The 18460-nt window shown below is 49.4% G+C and overlaps 1 protein-coding gene across 1 annotated transcript; it reads left to right on the forward strand.

The window, feature by feature from the left end:
- Positions 1-9005: 9005 nt before the first annotated feature.
- Positions 9006-18256, forward strand: FBXO41 (F-box protein 41; the record flags this gene model as incomplete). The annotated part of the gene is made up of 12 exons (XM_081264023.1): positions 9006-9898; positions 11546-11771; positions 12265-12338; positions 12584-12942; positions 13690-13931; positions 14112-14227; positions 14340-14492; positions 14684-14779; positions 16164-16282; positions 16462-16620; positions 17753-17868; positions 18001-18256. 12 exons carry the CDS (start codon positions 9006-9008, stop codon positions 18061-18063), a joined length of 2616 nt encoding a protein of 871 aa, XP_081120149.1. The 3' UTR covers positions 18064-18256.
- Between the last annotated feature and the right edge of the window lie 204 nt (positions 18257-18460).

The raw sequence follows: 18460 nt of genomic DNA on the forward strand, positions 1-18460 counted from the left end.
GCCCTCTGTATTCCAATATAAACTGTATATATTATCAGGGTCTCACCAACCAATCATTCCACATTTACGGAGCACCTACTTTATGTCAGTTTCTGGTATAAGTGTTGGGAAGATGGCAGTGATTGGGACATAGGACATCTCTATCCTCATGGAGCTTACATTTTAGTTTCTTGAAGGGGGCATACTCTTTTTCATTTCCTTGTCTCTATACATGCTCTTTCTTCAGCTCAGAATCCCTCTCCTTTCCTTCCCTGACTTTATAATTGCCCTTCTTCATCTGGAAGTTTTACTTTGCTCTGCAAGAGTCAACCACCACCCACCAACCACTTCAATTCTTCATGCTAGGTTAAATTGAGGATCCTGTGCCAGCCTCTTGCATAATATTTATCTTGGGAGGGGGGATAGTAGGGGATAGGAAAGGTAGCAGAATACAACAGTCACTAATATGCCATTATGGAAAAATGTGAATGTGTAACCGATGTGATTCTGCAATTTGTATTTGGGGTAAAAATGGGAGTTCATAACCCACTTGAGTCAAATGTATGAAAGATGATATGTCATGAGCTTTGTAATGTTTTGAACAACCAATAAAAATAATATTTATCTTATTACCATATCATCTAATATCTCAATCTGGCCCAGGAGAACACAAGCTGCTCAAAGGCAAGGACTGAATCTTGTCTGTCTCTGTGTTCTTAACTTACCTAGGAAAGGACTTGGTGTAGTTCATGACACAGGTACTTGGCAAATGTAAGTAAAATGAATTCATATTTGAATAGAGCTTAGGTGAGAAGTCTATACTAGAAATATAAATCTGAGGGAGTCTTGGTTAGGACTCTTGATTGTAAGTGACAGAAATCCAACTCAAAATATTTGAAGCAAAAAGGGATCTTTACCAATTCATATAACTGAGAAGAAGAGACATGATAAGTCTCAGGCATACTGAACCCAGGTTCTCAACAATGTGGTGAGAACTCTCTCTTGGCTCAGCTTCATTCTGAGTCTTTGTATATTTCCTGTCCCACCATCCATGGCCTTTCTCCATGTGGGGGTTATGGATTGCACAAGGCCATAGACAGCTTCATCATCCCAACATGTGATTCCAGAAGGAAAAGATGACCCCTTGATATTTCATATTAACTGCTAAGGAGGGACTCTGTTGGTTCTTCTTGAGGAATGTGTCCAATCCTGGGTCAATTGTTGTAGCCAAGGAAGTGCTGGAACTGGGCTCAGCCAGCATGGGTCATGTATTCACCCTTTTGGAACAGTGGCCCTGCCTGAAGCACATGGAGTAGGGAAGGGCAGCTCACCTAAGAAAGGATGAGATATTGCTATTACTAGAAAGCAAGAAAGACTTGCTGAGCAGATAAAACTAATGATGTCCATTATAGGAGTTATCCCTGACCACAAGATAGTAGAAACCATAGAAATGGAAGGTATGTTTCTGACAGCATCAACATGTGAGAATGTGACAGCAGACAGGAGCTAGAGAGTTGGCACACATCTTGAGATAGTTGGTCTTGTTTAAAGAGGTGAGACTCACACATCTGAAAACCTAAAAATAAAGATAGTGCCTCTGATTAGTTCAGCCTGTATGATACTATCCAAAGAAAACTTTGCACTGAAAGAAAGCAGGCTTGAGGTAGGCATTTCAGATGGGAGAAGGGGCATAACAGGTCCGGGGATGGCAAGGAGGCAGGGCCAGGCACAGAAAGGAGGCAGGTCTTGGGGCAGCAGAGGCTGCTGATATGGGAAAAGTAGAATGCAAAGGAAGATATCCAACTATTCTGCCATAGTACAGGGCTGTGTTGGAATTTGAATAGGCAACACTTCTATTTTTCTTTTTCTTCCTCTCCTTCCCACCCTAACCCTCTTCCCCCATCACCTTCTTTTTTTTTTTTTTTAAATTTAACATTTGTTTGATTTATTTGTTTTTATGTGGTGCTAAGGATTGAACCCAGGACCTCACCCATGCTAGGCAAGTGCTTTACCTCTGAGCTACAACCCCAGCCCCCGCATCACCTTCTTGCTTGCATTCAAGCAAAGGTTCATGCTTATGCTAAGGAGTGTGTAAATTCAGACAAAAATGTTTCTATGATTCATAGTCATTCCTCAGTACCAGAAACTGTGGGGTGTGCTGGGCTGGGGAAAAGAACCACCTGCACCTCAGAATCCTCTCCTCTCTACATCTATCCACAGGCCTGTATGCCCAGACTTTTATCCTTCCCCCTGTTCTTTGGGAGCCTGGCTAGCAGGGGTGTGGTGCAGACATAAAGGGTGCAGGGAGGGAGAAGGCTAGCTACTGCCAGGCCCTGAAATGTACCAGCACACACAGATGCCCTGACACTATGCTGACCATACATTAAACAATAGCCTTGTTCTTGAATAGCTGTGTGTGCATGAACTGAACTCTGTACTATCCATGGCCACTCTGCCAACTTCATCAGTTTTGTTTATAATAAACAGTCTATTCAGGTTTTCTACTTCTTCTTGAGTCAATTTTTATAATTTATATTTTCCTAGAAAAGCATTTAGTTCCTCTGTATTTTCAAGTATTAGGGCCAAGAGTTGTACCTGGTAGCCTTTTAATATTAAAAATATCTTCTTTGTGCCAGTGGTTATTATCCCCTTTCTTATTCATATTATTATATACGTGTATTCTTTCTTTTTCTCTCTCTTTGGATAGATTTTCCAAATGGCTTTTTATTTTGTATTTTTAGAGAATTATCTTAGAGGTTTACTGTTTGTTTATTTATCTTTTAGTTGTAGATGGAGACCATGCCTATATTTATTTATTTATTTATTGGTACCAGGGATTGAACTCAGGGGCACTCAACCACTGAGCCACATCCCCAGACCTGTTTTGTATTTTTTTAGAGACAGGTTCTCACTTTTGCTGAGGCTAACTTTGAACTTGCGAACCTCCTGCCTCAGCCTCCCTTGCCACTGGGATTACAGGCATATGCCACTGCACCCAGCTATTTTATATATTTATTTTTATGTGGTGCTGAGGATCAAACCCAGTGTCTCACATGTGCTAGGCAAATGCTTTACCACTGAGCCACAACCCCAGCCCCAGAGGTTTACTTTTCAAGGTTATTTTTTGGGTTTTAATATACCTAAAGGGTAGTGATATTGGAACAGTTATTACGTATTTATTTTAAAGAAAATTAAGTCCTGTCTTATATCTGCTAAGATATTTAGGAATGAAATAATATACCTAGAATTCGCTAAAAATGATCCAGTGTCAGGGTGGGGCAAGGGGGAAGCAGTGAGTAATGTGTAGATGAAACAGAGCTGGCCACCTAGTTGATAATTGTTGAATCCAGATGATGGGTACATAGGCGTTCAACATAATATTCTATTTCTGAATATTTGTGAAAATAACTATAATGAAATGTTGTTTTGTTATTTCCCATCTCACTGTGTGCATTTCTAGATTGGTTAAAAATCCTAATGTAAAAATGGAACTCATACAGCCTCAAGTGTTTGCATGTTACCAAGTCATTGTCAGCTTTTGGTATCATGGCGATTTGTTTTAAAATCCTAATTTAAATAAATGTCCTGGAATCTTTTTAAAATGAAAAAACTAAAAGAAAACATATGTAACTGTTTTTATCATCTTCATGTAGGGACAGACTTCCTAAATCAACAAAAAACAGAAATCAAAGATTTTGCTGAAGCATTCTTTAAAACTCAAAGTCTATCAATAAAAACCATAAACAAAAGTAAAAGCCAATCAACATACTTGAGAAAAATATTTGCAGTATATAAGGATCAATATTACAAAAGCTGGGGCTGGGGATGTGGCTCAAGTGGTAGCGCGCTTGCCTGGCATTCGTGCGGCCCGGGTTCAATCCTCAGCACCACTTACAAACAAAGATGTTGTGTCCGCTGAAAACTAGAAAAATAAATAAATATTTTAAAAAAATATTACAAAAGCTTTTGCAAATCGATAAGAAAATATGAATGAACAATATAAAAATGAGCAAAGTAGTGTAAAGGCAAAAAATCATTTGTAGCTACAATGATTGACAAATGTGTGGGAAAATGTCCAACCATTTCTTTGAAAGAAATGCAAGTGAAACACCATTTTTTCACTTTGAAATTGGCAGGAGTACAATGAGGCCAAACCATGGAGCTAAGGAGTGTGGCTCCATTTGGTAGACCATGGGAAGCCATTGAAGGTGTCTAAGCAGGAGCCATCTGCAGAAAGTGGGTATGGTGCCTTATATAGGATAGAAAAGAACTGTGAGGCAGGCTGGGCCAGCAGTCCAGGTGCAAGGAGATGTGACCCATCAGAGCACAAAGCACGTTACAAGAAAAGAACAATTGGATTAAAATGCATCCAGAAGGAAAAACCAGCAGGTCTTGATGGTTAGCAGGGAGGGAGAAATCAGGATGGCCAGTGGTGTGGCTGGAAGGACAGAGGCACTGTTGAAGGAAACTGATGCAGGGGAGGGAGGAGTGAGGGAAAGCCTGGGTTGTGTTTTTGACACTATGGATCATTGTTTGCCTCTGGAACCTCATTACTCAATTGACTTAAATGATGCAAATTACAAAAGCCTTTGCTGCCCCATGTAATTGACAAGTCCTAGGTGAAAAGTTCAAGTGATATCACAGAAATGCCCACAAGCAGTTCCAGGTTCATGTCCTGCCAGCTGAGCACAGTCCTAGAGTGCCTGAATTGATCCAGATTGAGAAACATGAGCATTACTGACCTGATCTCTGGTGCTCTAATGAAGCAGACTGAGGTCCTATGTGCTCTTTTGGGCCAGGGGTTGGGGTCAGCTCTACCCAAACTCATTCAAAGTGGAGGAAATGATTCTCTAAAGGAAAATGGGGTGTCAGTCCACAAAGAAGGGTAAAGCCGAGCAGCAAAAGCAATAAATGTTTAAAAAATATTAAATTCTACTTCTTGGCTATTTAAGACCCTTACCCCTCTCCTAAATAATTTTTTTTTAAATTTCCTTGTTTATCATAATGCATCTATCCCTCACAAAACTTTCAACCTGGTCTCCCATCTCTAGAAGGAGTGGTTTCATGTTCTCTTTCCATTACTACGTCCAGCCCCAATTCAAGATCTGGCGATGCCTTGTCTGATGAGGTACTGAGGGAGGCTCTCAGGGTCTTTCAGTTTGTGGTCACACTACTACGATGGAGGCAAACCTGAAGGGAAGGAAAAACACCTGCTTCGTGGCCCACAAGGTTAACTTAGATGGTAAGGAAGAGGTTCCCTGTCCCACCAGCCTGTTGCTTTGATTCTACTGTCTTCAACTTTGGTGCTCTGTAGTCACATGGGAGAGGGGGACTGAGGGGTACAGGGTTGGTGAGGGAGGGAAAGATAGCAGGGGAGACCTTAGGACTAAGTAATCCTGGCCTTTGTTTTCTAGGTTTGCTAGATTTTTCCGGCAGTGTAATTCCCTTAATCATTAGAAGGCTTTTCAGTCAGTTTGCCTTCCATCAACCCCAGAGCTATTAGTCAAAGCTAGAGACCTTCATTGAAAGTTATAATTCTTGAATGGAGTCCCTGGTGTTAGTGATGAAGGAGGAGAAGGGTTGTCTCTTAGCAACAGGCCTAGGTGCTTGGCCATCCCAATGGCCTTGGGTTTGGGGGCCTCTAGCTGGGCCTCTCCCTCAGGGCAGTATAAACCCCTGGTGGGAGGCAGAAATCTTTTCCCTTTCTACTCAAGCTGCTTTCCAACAAAAACCTGCTCATAATGGAAGTTTCTGTGGTGCTGGGAGGGCACAGCAGGACCTGAGGAGTCTAGAGCTTTTCAGGCCCCAGGCTGATCTCCCTCTGAGTTTCCAGCCTCTCTCTCCTTGCTTGAGCTGACTTTAGTTGGAAGCAGAGAACTGGCTCTTAATTATCTTACTCTCAGCCACATTGGATTACTGGCCCCAGGTAGAAAGGGCCTCTTTGGGCAAGCCATTTTCTTCCTCTGCTTTTAGATGGGCTCCTTTCAGCCAGAGTGTCTCTTTCTTATTGGACCTGACTCAGGCTACCACAAAGGCCTCACTGCCAATATTTTGACATTTTTCTGCAAGTCCCTTAAAGTTTCAGGGGCAGTAGGAGATCATTTAATCAGCTGCTTTGCTACTGCATAACAAGGCTCAACAAATTCTAAGTAGGGTGCAGGAAGCAGTCCTAACTTAGGCTTCTCCCCTTAGTTAAACTAATTCCTTCTTGGGGTTTATTATTTGAAAAAAAAATTCGATCTCTGATTCTAATTTCTTTTCTTTTTTTCTTTTAGTACCAAGCATTGAACTCAGGGTGCTTAACCACTAAGCCACATTCCCAGCCCTTTATTATTATTATTATTATTATTATTATTATTATTATTATTATTTATTTTGAGACAGGGTCTTGCTAAGTTGCTTAGGGCCTGCTAAGTTGCTGAGGGTAGATTTGAACTTGGGATCCTCCTGCCCCAGCCTCCTGAGTCACCAGAATTACAGGTGTGTGCCATCACACCTGACTGATCCCAATTTCTTCTTTTTTTTCCCCAAAATATTTTAAATATAAAAAATACCTTTATTTTGTTTATTTAGTTTTATGTGGTGCTGGGGATCGAACCCAATGCCTCACATGTGCTATGCAAGTGCTCTACCCCAAACCCTGTTTCCAATTTCTTGATCAGGATTTTTCCCTGATCAAGAACATAGACCCAACTGTAACTAACTTAAGCAAAAAAAAAAAAAAAAAAAAAAAGGAGTTGATTGGTTCATGTAATTGAGCAGGCCAGGATCTCGCAGTGTCTCTGAAGAATTTCTCTCCCCGTCTTAGTTCTGCTTTTCTGGATTGGCTTCATTCCTAGGTGGTTCCTTCCCAAAGGAAACAAAGATGGCCTACTAGCTCTGGCCCTCTCCATCAACTTAAAAACCCAAACCCAAAAAGGATTGGGTTTTTACTGGAATTACTGCCTCTTCCCAGTAGTTCCAGAACATTTTGAGGTTCACTGGCTCAAATTGGGTGCCCTGCTCATCCTAGGACTGTGATTGGCCGGGCTCATGTCACATCTCTCAGGCCATATGGATGGACTGAGAATGTGGCAAAAGAAGGCTGGCTCCCCAGGGTTAAAGAAGAGTGCTGATGCCAACAGGAGGACTGGGTGCTGGGTGTCAAAGGGAACAGACATCTACTCATACAGCCATGTGGAAATGGGAAAAGGCAAACAGAACTCAGGAACTGGTCAGGATGAAGAGGCAGATCTGTGAGTCCGCAGCTTCAAGGTGTGAATGAATCTGTGAGTGAACCAGACTGCCTGGGAGAAGGATAGAGGCTGAATGGGGCACCTCAGGAAGAGACAGGAAATGTAGGGAGATAGCAAAAACAGAAAGTCACAGAACCAGGAGGAAACTCCAAACAGGGCATCATCCTGGCAGCCTGTGAAGATGCAGGGACCAAAAGTATCCACCAAGAGACCAAGTGGGTGAAGACCCTCGAGGACAACTAGATTATTCCATTAGTGGGTAATCATGACTCCGAGGAACATGGGGACAGCAGAAGGTGTTCGAGCCCAAATGCAAGCACTTAGGAAAAACCAGCAGTGAGGGAGCGGAAACTCCACAATCCAGGGGAGCCAGAAGTGTGTGGGGGTGGGGTGGGGCAGGAGGGGCTGAGGGTGAGGAGGGGATTGTGCCAGAAAAGGTGTGAGGAGAACAGATAAATAGGACCCTTAGAGTGAAGGGCAGGGCAGGTACACTTATTGGAGGCCTATCTAGCTTTTTCTAGGTTTGAGAAAAGGACCTATGTGCCTGGAGTAGCAGGGATGGGAACAGTGACACACACAGGTATCATTAATGATACCCAAGTGGAGAGACATCTTTGTCACTGCAACATAGTACCAATAATACAGCTTGTGTAATGGATGCGGTTTGCATGAGATAGAAATAAGCATTTTTTTTTTCCTGTGCTGGGGACTGAACCCAAGGATGTTCTACCACTGAGCCACTTCCCCAGCCCAGCCCAGCCCCACTTTTTTGGGAGACAGGGTAAGGCTAACTTGCAGAGGCTGGCCTCAAACTTTTGGTCCTCCCACTCAGCCTCTCAAATCTCTGGCATTACAGGCATGTGCCACCGCAATTGCTTAAGCATCTTCTTTTAAGGATATTTTTAGATTTAACATACACTAAAGTACATATAAGGCAGTGATATTTTGTGTACAGCTTGATGATTATCTACACCTGTATACACTGCTCAGATCAAGATATAGAACATTTTCAGTATCACCTAAGATTCTCTCCTAACCCCTTCCTAGTCCTTACAGAGCTGGAACGCAAAGCCGCAGAGCCCCAGGGATAACCTCTGTTCTGATTTCTGTCATTATCAATTTTGTCTATTCTTGAACTCCCATCTCTGTGGAATCTTGTCGTTTGCACTCTGGTCTGGCTTCTTTCCTGCAAAATAATACTAAGTGGATTCATCCATATTGCTGTGCGTATCTGTAGTTCCTTTTATTACTGGGTAGCATTCCATTATGAATATACCACAGTTTATCCCTTCTGTTGTTTATGAGCACATGGGTTGTTTCCAGAACAGAGCCATTAAACATAAAACTGATTCATTTTTTTTAATTCTGTATTTTTAGAAATAATTCTTTCTCCCTCTCCCCCTCCCTGCACCCTCTCCCCCTCCCTCCCCCCCCATTCTCTCTCATCCACCTATGTACAGGCCCTGCACAGGTGCCACAGCAGTACACTCCCCTCTGAGAGTTCTGTCATAGGTCTCCCAAGGCCCCTCCATTCCGGGCACGTGTTTCCTGGGAAAGTCACTTTACACTTGATTGGGGATTCCGGCCCAGGGCCTGGGAGGTGTCGCTGGGAGAGGAGAATCATCCTCTTAAGACTTATTCCCTCTCTTGTAGCCTCCTCGACCCTGGTCGCGGGCACCCTGAGCCTTACTGATTCTGCAGGGGGGCTCCCCCGTGGCCCCCCATGAGCGCGCCCGGCTGACCCGCTGGGCGGCCGCGGTGGAGCCAGCACGCCGCGGGGGCGGCGGGGCCATGGCCTCGCTGGACCTGCCATACCGCTGCCCCCGCTGCGGGGAGCACAAGCGCTTCCGGAGCCTGTCGTCCCTGCGCGCCCACCTAGAGTACAGCCACACCTATGAGACTCTGTACATCCTCTCCAAGACCAACAGCATTTGTGACGGCGCCGCGGCTGCAGCAGCTGCTGCAGCCGCAGCCTCCGGCTTCCCGCTGGCGCCCGAGCCCGCCGCCCTGCTGGCTGTGCCCGGAGCCCGGCGCGAGGTCTTTGAGAGCACGTCCTTTCAGGGCAAGGAGCAGGCTGCTGGGCCGTCGCCTGCAACGCCGCACCTGCTGCACCACCACCACCACCACGCACCCCTCGCCCATTTCCCCGGCGACTTGGTGCCCGCCAGCCTGCCCTGCGAGGAGCTGGGTGAGCCGGGTCTCGTGCCCACCGCTGCCGCACGCTATGCGCTGCGTGAGATAGAGATCCCGCTGGGAGAGCTGTTCTCCCGCAAGTCCGTGGCATCCTCTGCGTGCTCGACGCCGCCGCCAGGGCCCGGCCCAGGCCCGGCTTCCGCCTCGCCCGCCTCCCCCTCGCCAGCCGATGTGGCTTACGAGGAGGGCCTGGCGCGCCTCAAGATACGCGCTCTGGAGAAGTTGGAGGTGGACCGGCGGCTGGAGAGGCTGAGCGAGGAGGTGGAGCAGAAGATTGCGGGCCAAGTGGGCCGGCTGCAGGCAGAGCTGGAGCGCAAAGCCGCAGAGCTGGAGACTGCTAGGCAGGAGAGCGCTCGACTGGGGCGCGAGAAGGAGGAGCTGGAGGAGCGAGCGTCTGAGCTCTCGCGGCAGGTGGATGTGAGCGTGGAGCTGCTGGCTTCTCTCAAGCAGGACCTGGTGCACAAGGAACAGGAGCTGAGCCGCAAGCAGCAGTGAGTAGGCCCTCAGTGCCCTGCTGGTGGGTGTGCCCGTGTGCCATCACAACCACCCTGAACATGCATGTCTGTATGTAGTCATGGCTAGGTAATAGGGGGGTCTATGGTCATGAACTTGTAATATTGGTGTGTGTGGGTCCCAGAGTGTCATGATCGTGTGTGTGCAGGACCACGAGTACATACATGGCAGCATGATCATGCATGTGCTTATCTATGAAGACAGTGTCTGTTTCTGACCCTGCTCTGACTCAGCCAGGACCAGCCTGGCATTTTGGCACTGGATCCTCTTCCCTTTGTCCTACTCAGAGGTGTGGCCCAATTCTCCCCTCTCCCTTTCCTATCATCAAAATCAATCAATCTATCTATCTATCTATCTATCTATCTATCATTCCTAAAAGGATGCAAACATGATGTCATGTCTCCCATTTAACTTTACTTTCCCTTAAGCTGCTGCCTCATACAGAAAAAAAATTTCACGAAAGTATTCCTGGTCTCCAATTTATTTTCTCACATTTTTTCTTGAACCCACTCTGATCAGGTTTCCTGTTCCACCACTGTCTTTGACCATGTTGCTAAGGCCAAGTCACCCTCTTTCTTGGCCTATCCACAGCAGATCCTTGAAACACTTTCTTCACTTGGCTCTCCCAGGATCCCCCCCTCCTTTTTTTTTTTTTTTTTTTTTTTTTTGGTCTGTTCCTTCTTATTCTTCTTTGCTGACTTTGCCTCACTTCTCTGGTCTTTAAATGAAGGATTGTGAACTATTCAAATGTTAGGTTTAGTTTTTTGGTTTTTTTCCTGGTACTGGTGATGGAACCCAGGATTCCATCTTTACCAACAAAACTACGAGAGCCAGCCTTTTAAATTTATTTTTTACTTTAAAATGCATAGCCTGATATTCCTCCCATTTTCCAAGTCACAGGATTATAAGCATGTGCCACAGTGCTTGGCTACAGATGTTATTTATCTGTCCCCATTGCAATATATGCTCCAAGAAGGCAGGGGGTTTCTACTTTTGTTCAGGGATGCTTCCCCAACATCTAGAACAGTGCCTAGCACTTATAAGGTACTCAATAAATGTTGAACAGATGCATGAACAACCATGGATGCTTTGGGGAATATAGACTCAGGTAATCTGTAAGGTGTGCCATGTGTTTGTGCAACTCCTGGAGGTTGATGCAAACACTAATAAGCTTCTGCATCTTAGTGTATTTCCCTATGTATTGAAGTGACTGAATACATTTTTCAATCTTTCAGAAAGTGTGTGTGTGTGTTTGAGTGTGTCAGTGAGACTGTGCCTCCATGATGCTTTGCATGTCTCAGACTGTGAGTATGTGCCTGGAATGGATACATGATGAGGGCACATTCATGAATGTGTACTGAGCGGGTATGTGCACATGGCTGTGTGGCTCAAAGTGTGTGCCTAGCGCTGTTCCTTTTTGGGGAGGCTGTATATTGAGGCCATAGGTAACTGGGTGTCTGTGTTTTTGTGTGAGGATGATGTGTCTGGTTATGGGTTAGATGTGGGGGGCTGTGTGTGGGGCCATAAGCAGACATCATGGGCAGCTGTGCCCTGTGTCTCCCCACAAGGGAGGGTGGCAGGTCAACCAGGCGAGGCTCTAGGGTAAAAGCCTGCTCTGGGCCCAGGGAGGTGGTACAGATTGACCAGTTCCTGAAGGAGACAGCAGCTCGGGAGGCCAGTGCCAAGCTGCGCCTGCAGCAGTTCATCGAGGAACTCCTGGAGCGGGCCGACCGTGCTGAGCGTCAGCTGCAGGTCATCAGCAGCAGCTGTGGCAGCACACCCAGTGCCAGCCTGGGGCGTGGAGGTGGGGGCAGTGGTGCAGGGCCAGGGGCCCGGGGCCCAGGCAGAATGGTGAGTGCCCCTTTGTCCCCTCTTTTACCTGCTTACCTGGTCCCCACAACCTCCCCTCACACACAGCCTCACATCCCCTAGAATGCTGTGCTTCTCTTCTTTGATTCTCCCCCCAAGAACAGGCCTAGGCCTGAAGTGTGGGTCTGGAACAAGGGGGCCCCTCTGGGCAGGAGTGCCATCCCCTGAGGCTGTCTCAAGGTGTGATCCAGCAGCCCCAGCCCTCAGGGGTCCATCTCTGCCTATCCCTGAAAATGAGAACCCAGGAGCCATAGCCTGAATTAGGGTGTGGGTTGGGTGTGGCCAGGGGGCTGGTGAGCCTCCCTGTTGGGGCTATCTGTCTGTCCATTCGTCCATCCTTCCCAACTTTTTTTCTTTTCTCTCCTCTCCTTCGTCTCTTCTCTCCATCTTGTACCCTCTTTCTCCTGTTATTGTCTCCTCATCATCTTGCCTCCTCTGCCTCCCTTCCTTTCCCTCCTGCTCTGGGGGCCCACAGCGAGAGCACCACGCGGGCCCGGCCGTGCCTAGCACATACGCGGTATCACGGCATGGCTCTTCTCCCAGCACAGGGTAAGCCTGGGGCCTGCCCTGCCCTACACAGCCCACCCTCTCCCTGGAAAGATCTGCTGGCCATCTGGGACTTCTCTCCTCCTGTGCCCATTCTCCTTGGGTCACCTATCTGTCTTTCCATACTCAGAGGGAACTTTTGGGAAGCAGGGCGGATGGGTTGCCCTTGATCTGTGGTAAGGGGAGGGTGGAGAATTCTGGCAACTTGATGCCCCTCGCCCCTCACCATCTGGTCCACCCTGCCCCAGGGCCTCCAGCCGTGTGCCAGCTGCCTCCCAGAGCTCAGGCTGCTATGATAGTGACAGCCTGGAGCTGCCCCGGCCAGAGGAGGGGGCACCTGAAGACAGTGGCCCTGGGGGCTTGGGCACACGGGCCCAGGCTACCAATGGTGGCTCAGAGCGGTCCCAGGCCCCTCGAAGCTCAGGCCTACGGCGCCAGGCCATCCAGAACTGGCAGCGCAGACCTCGAAGACACAGCACTGAGGGGGAGGAGGGTGATGTCTCAGACGTGGGCTCTCGAACCACGGAGTCGGAGGCTGAGGGCCCCTCAGATGTCCCCCGCCCTGGGCCTGCTATGGCTGGGCAAGTGAGCAGCTGCCGGCTTTCAGGTAAGTCCTGAGAGGAATGGCAGAGAGGCCAGCCTTCCCCAGGGTGCTGGGCCCTCCCCGGGGGAAAAGGGCTAAGAGGGCAAATCTTCTGACCTCCTGCACTTCCCTTCCTCTTCTCCAGACCTGCCCACCCCTCCTATGAAGTGCCCTTCCAGCCTGGTGCAGAGACTTGAATGACAGGGTAGCCAGTGCAAGGATGGTACATTGGGGGACAGGGTCTGTATACATGCGGAGCTCAGTGACATGTAGAGGAGAGTGTTGACTCCAGACTCTGGAGCTCCCGGTGCAGTGGGGAGCCCCATCTGCACACAGGCCACACACATATGCAGAGGCATCAGGAGGGTAGGAGTTAGGGTCAGGGTTGACTTTTTAAAAAAATATTTATTTTTTAGTTGGATACAATACCTTTGTTTATTTATTTTTTAAGTGGTGCTGAAGATCGAATCCAGGGCCTCCCACGTGCTAAGCGAGTGCTCTACCACTGAGCCACAACCCCAACCCAGTGTTGACTCTTAAAAAAGAAAGTTTATATGAGGAAGGAATACCTTTGCTAATATGTAAAATTAGGGGTGGCTGTACCATAGCGGAGGGGAGAGCAGATTGGCCTTCCTCCCAAGCCACTGGTTCCCCCAGCATGGGTCTTATGCCCATTCCTCCTGCAGCTCCTGCCCTGCCCCAGCTCCTCACCCACATCCTTGCCCTGGCCCTTGACCTTCTATTGTCACCTTTGCTCCCTTGTGTTTGCAGCCCGCCCCGAGGGAGGCAGTGGACGAGGCCGGCGAGGGGAGCGGGGTAGCCCCTCACGCTCCAACGAGGTCATCAGCCCAGAGATCCTTAAGATGCGAGCTGCCTTGTTCTGCATCTTCACCTACTTGGACACACGCACGCTGCTGCATGCTGCCGAGGTCTGCCGGGACTGGCGCTTCGTGGCCCGTCACCCTGCTGTCTGGACAAGGGTGCTGCTAGAGAATGCGAGAGTGTGTTCCAAGGTGCCTACCTCTGCCCTGCTGGGAACCCCTTTCCCCCTGGCAGAATCTGGTCCTTGCAACCCTGGCTCCAGCCTGGCTCCCCCAAATCCTCTCACAGAGCCTCCTGTTCTGGGGCTGGCTTTTCTCCAGCCAGCCAAGTGCAGACCCCCTGTTCTCCATGTACCCTCCCTCTCTACGCAGTTTCTGGCAATGCTGGCTCAGTGGTGTACGCAGGCCCACTCGCTGACCCTGCAGAACCTGAAGCCCCGACAGCGGGGGAAGAAGGAGAGCAAGGAGGAGTATGCCCGGAGCACCCGGTGAGGCTGCGGTGGGTGGGCGGGTGCTCCTGGGCCCAGACTTGGAATGAAGTGGGGATGCTTTCCAGAGGAGGAGGTGACCACAGGCAGGTGACCTCTTGGTCATCCCCAGGGGCTGCCTTGAAGCAGGGCTGGAGTCCCTGCTGAAGGCAGCCGGGGGGAACCTGCTGATCCTGCGCATCTCCCACTGTCCCAACATCCTCACCGACCGTTCACTCTGGCTGGCCAGCTGCTACTGTCGTGCCCTGCAGGCTGTCACCTACAGGTGGGTTCCTTTTACCAGAAGCAAGGCCTATACCCTATTGGCCTGGGACCCCAAGGATCCCTAGACACTGCATGGCCTTTCCCCAGGTCCTCATACAAAGGCACCCAAGAGCTCTGTGACCTAAGGGAAGGAAGGATTGACAGGGGCCGAAACTGCCAGGATGAGCCACTCCAGCCTTGTCTTTTCAACAGGAGTGCCACAGACCCAGTGGGCCACGAAGTTATTTGGGCTCTAGGTGCAGGCTGCAGAGAGATTGTCTCCCTCCAGGTGGCGCCTCTTCACCCCTGGTGAGCTCAGGCTGGGTGGGTGGGGAAGGGAAAGGGTTGGATCTGGTCTGGGGCTGAGGACTGGACAGATCTGAGCCCATTCCATAAGCTCTTGAGGAGACAGGTTCACACACATTAATCTGCACAATGAGGCATTAAGAATAGAGCTTTAAAATTAGACCTAGAAGTCATGTCTTGGCTTAGTGGCAGTGCCATTGTGAGCAACCTAACGGCATGTTAGTTTCTCAACTTGCAAAGTGAAGGTGATATTAGGAATCTACTGACCTTATTAGAGCTGTTACTGGCTTCAGTGAGATTATACCACAGAGCCTGTGGGTCCCACAGTAAGTGTTCAGTAAACACAGCTAAAAGTAGCTGGGTTTTGTTTGACACACGACAGGCAATTCTGGGTCAGTATGTAACATATAAGAGCTGATCGTTGGAGGGTGTGAAGTCATCCCTCACTCTACCTATAGTTCCTATAGTTCTAACCCTCCCTGTTCCTTGCCCTCCAATCCTTCTCCATGTGCTGGCCCCTCCCAGCCCATCCAGTGTACCTTCCCTAACACCTTGGTGGAAGCAGTCATTGTGCTCCTGCTTTGATTCCCATTGCATCTTGTCCTGACACCTGCTGTTACCGGTTTTGCAATTATTTCTGTTTCAGTCTCCTACATCAGACTTGTAGTTCTCAGGGCAGAGTCTGTGAATGTCCATTTCTGTATCCCTGGTACCAAGTGCGTAGCAGATACCAAAGAGATGTCTGTTGCTTAGGTGAATGTTGAGAGATGGCAAGTCTGATGTTCAGGGAAATGGCAAATCTGGTGTGGACAAGCAGGTTGGGAGAGGGCAGGCAGGGCCATGTTAAGGGGTTTAGGTTTTTGCATTTTATCTAGAAAGTACCGGGAGACTATTGGAGAATTTTAGGTTTTAAGTAAAGTACTGAGATCAGACTGCCAAAGTTCTGTAAAATAGACTGCCCATGCTTTGAGGGCAGGGACCATGTCTGCATTGTCACCACTGCACCTCCAGGGCCTGGCTCAGTTGTTCTTGGCTGTAGCAGACACTTGATAACCATCTGCTGAATGACACAGTGAGTGGCTGTAGGAATGAAGGGTGCACTGTCTGCATTGTGGAGCATGGATTGGCAGGGAGACTGGTAGTAATCTAGCTGAATCCAATGGTGGTCTAAACTGTGGTACAGGAGTTACTCAGGAATCTGAAACTTCAGAACATGGCAAGAGGTGAGAGGGGCGAGTCAGGGATGATGCCAGTGTTCTGACTTGGCCAGCTGGGTTGTTGTCGGGGTACTTGCCTGAGGCAGGGAGGGATCCCCCAAGAGGAATATACTCGCTTGGGGCATCAGGCATCCAAAGGCTTCCCTGACTGCCCCCTCCCCATTCTCCAGCCAGCAGCCCACGCGCTTCAGTAACCGCTGCCTGCAGATGATCGGTCGCTGTTGGCCCCACCTCCGGGCTCTGGGGGTTGGGGGCGCCGGCTGTGGGGTGCAGGGCCTGGCATCACTTGGTGAGTCCCTTGGGACTGGGGTGGGGTGAGGTGAGAAGCTGGTAAGGGTGCAATAATATCCTGCAAAATTCTACAGGGGATTGGGGCTGCATCTTGGGTGGTGGCAGGGGACCAAGGGTGTTGGGCAGGAAGTGACCTAGGGAGTTTGTCAGCAGGGCCTGCCTTCTTCCTCTTCCTAGCAAGAAACTGCATGCGGCTGCAGGTCCTGGAGCTGGACCATGTGTCAGAGATCACCCAGGAGGTGGCAGCTGAGGTCTGCCGGGAAGGCCTGAAGGGACTAGAGATGCTGGTACTCACGGCCACCCCTGTCACTCCTAAGGCCCTACTGCATTTCAACAGTGAGTAATGGGGGAATGCAGGGCAGGATATGGCTTTCACCTGTCACCATGGCCTGTCAGCAGGTAGCATAAACAATTCCCTGATGCTCTAATCAGCAAACACCAGCATGGGGGTGGGGGGCAGACAGCAATATCTGGTCTTGGCTTTGCCAGCAGTGTCTTCTTAGGCCAGTGGGCATTCCGAGCCTGCCAGTATCCACTCCTAATAGTCCAGTTCCAAAGATATCTGTTGTGCTTTGGCATAGTCTCATTGGAGCCAGAAGCCATGCAGAAATTGTCCCTGTGTAAGTCTTCACCAGGGCTGAGGCAGGAGAGCAGACAGATTAAAAGTGCAGTTTCTGGAGCTAGACTGATCTGGGTTTCAGCTCTGGGTCTACTGCTCGTGTAGCTTAGAATAGGTGGGCAGTAATGTGTGTAAGCTCCCTAGGACAGTTCTTAGGCCTCCTCTGGCCCTTCACCTAATACTACCCACTCTCTACTCTGTCACTTCTCTGCCTTCACTGAGGACAAGGGTACCCAGCTTGGGCTGCTTCCCCCAAATGAGACCATCATCCAGGACTTTGTGGCCCTTGGGAAGACCCTGTTCCCAGATTGAAGGTTCCTTTACCTTATCACCTCCAGAACCCTCCTCTCCCCTCCCCTTCAGCCCCATGTCCACACCCTGGATACACCATCAGGACAAACTGCTCAGCCTCAAATTCATACTCTCCAGGCTCCTCAGCCCTTGACCTTAGTGAACAGCCACATTCCATCCTGTAAACCCTGTGCAGCCTGCCTGGTTTGTCCCCATCTCCTCCACCCTCATGCTCAAGCTTCCTCTCAGCCACTCTGTTCCTCATAATCACCTCCAAGTGTACAGACCAGGGTAAAACTGTCCCCTCTGCCAGGGAATTTGCTAGAACTGCTGAGCAGTTGGCTGTTGTCCACTTGTCTTCCCAGAGTACCTTCATCCACCTTCTCCCTGGTCCAGTTGTGCATCCCAGGCCATCGTAGGCCTGCTCTACTTTTGTTTTCTGTGGCTGCCACATGATGGTTCCTCAGGGGGTATCTGATGTCATTAATCAGTGAAATGAGAGGTGGTAGCCCCGCTGTGCAGGCCAAACGTGGGGCCTCCTTATCCACCTTTCCCCAGGCATCTGTCGGAACCTCAAGTCCATTGTGGTCCAAATTGGAATTGCTGATTATTTCAAGGAGCCCAGCAGCCCTGAGGCTCAGAAGCTATTTGAGGATATGGTGACAAAACTCCAGGTGAGAGGTTGGCTCTGAGGCCAACCAAGATCCCCAAGTGACATTCCTAGGCTGGGGCTGGTGGCCTGGGTGAGTGTGGAGGGAGGACCCCACCAGCTTTGCAAGAGAACTAACTCAGGGCTTGGTTCACAGGCCCTGCGACGAAGGCCTGGCTTCTCTAAGATCCTGCACATCAAGGTGGAAGGCGGCTGCTAACCCGGGGGGCAGGGGGTGGCAGGGCACCTGCCAGCCCCACACCAAGGCATTATTTGTACCTCCAGAGGGATCCTGGTTTGGACTAGACCTTTGGAGGCCTAGTGTTATCCCAGCTTCCAGGGAGGGGTTGAGTATCCTGTCCTACTGGAACAGCAGAGCAACAGGTCTGACCCAAGGCAGGGGCTTGGACAGAATCTGCCCTCTGACCCCCACCCTATCCCCTCTGGAGCAGACTTCTGGCACAGCCAGCGAGGAGCTGTCACCACCAGCACTGGTGTCTTCACTCGGAGGATCTGCAATAACTACCAGCTGCTCAGGCAGGCCTGTCTTTCCTGAGGCCCCAGGCCCCAGGGGACCCCACAAGGCAGCTCAGACTTGGCAGGGAGGGCTCTTCTCT

This window comes from Spermophilus citellus, assembly GCF_964194105.1.
Source record: "Spermophilus citellus genome assembly, chromosome: 13".
NCBI classification, from domain to species: Eukaryota; Metazoa; Chordata; class Mammalia; order Rodentia; family Sciuridae; genus Spermophilus; species Spermophilus citellus.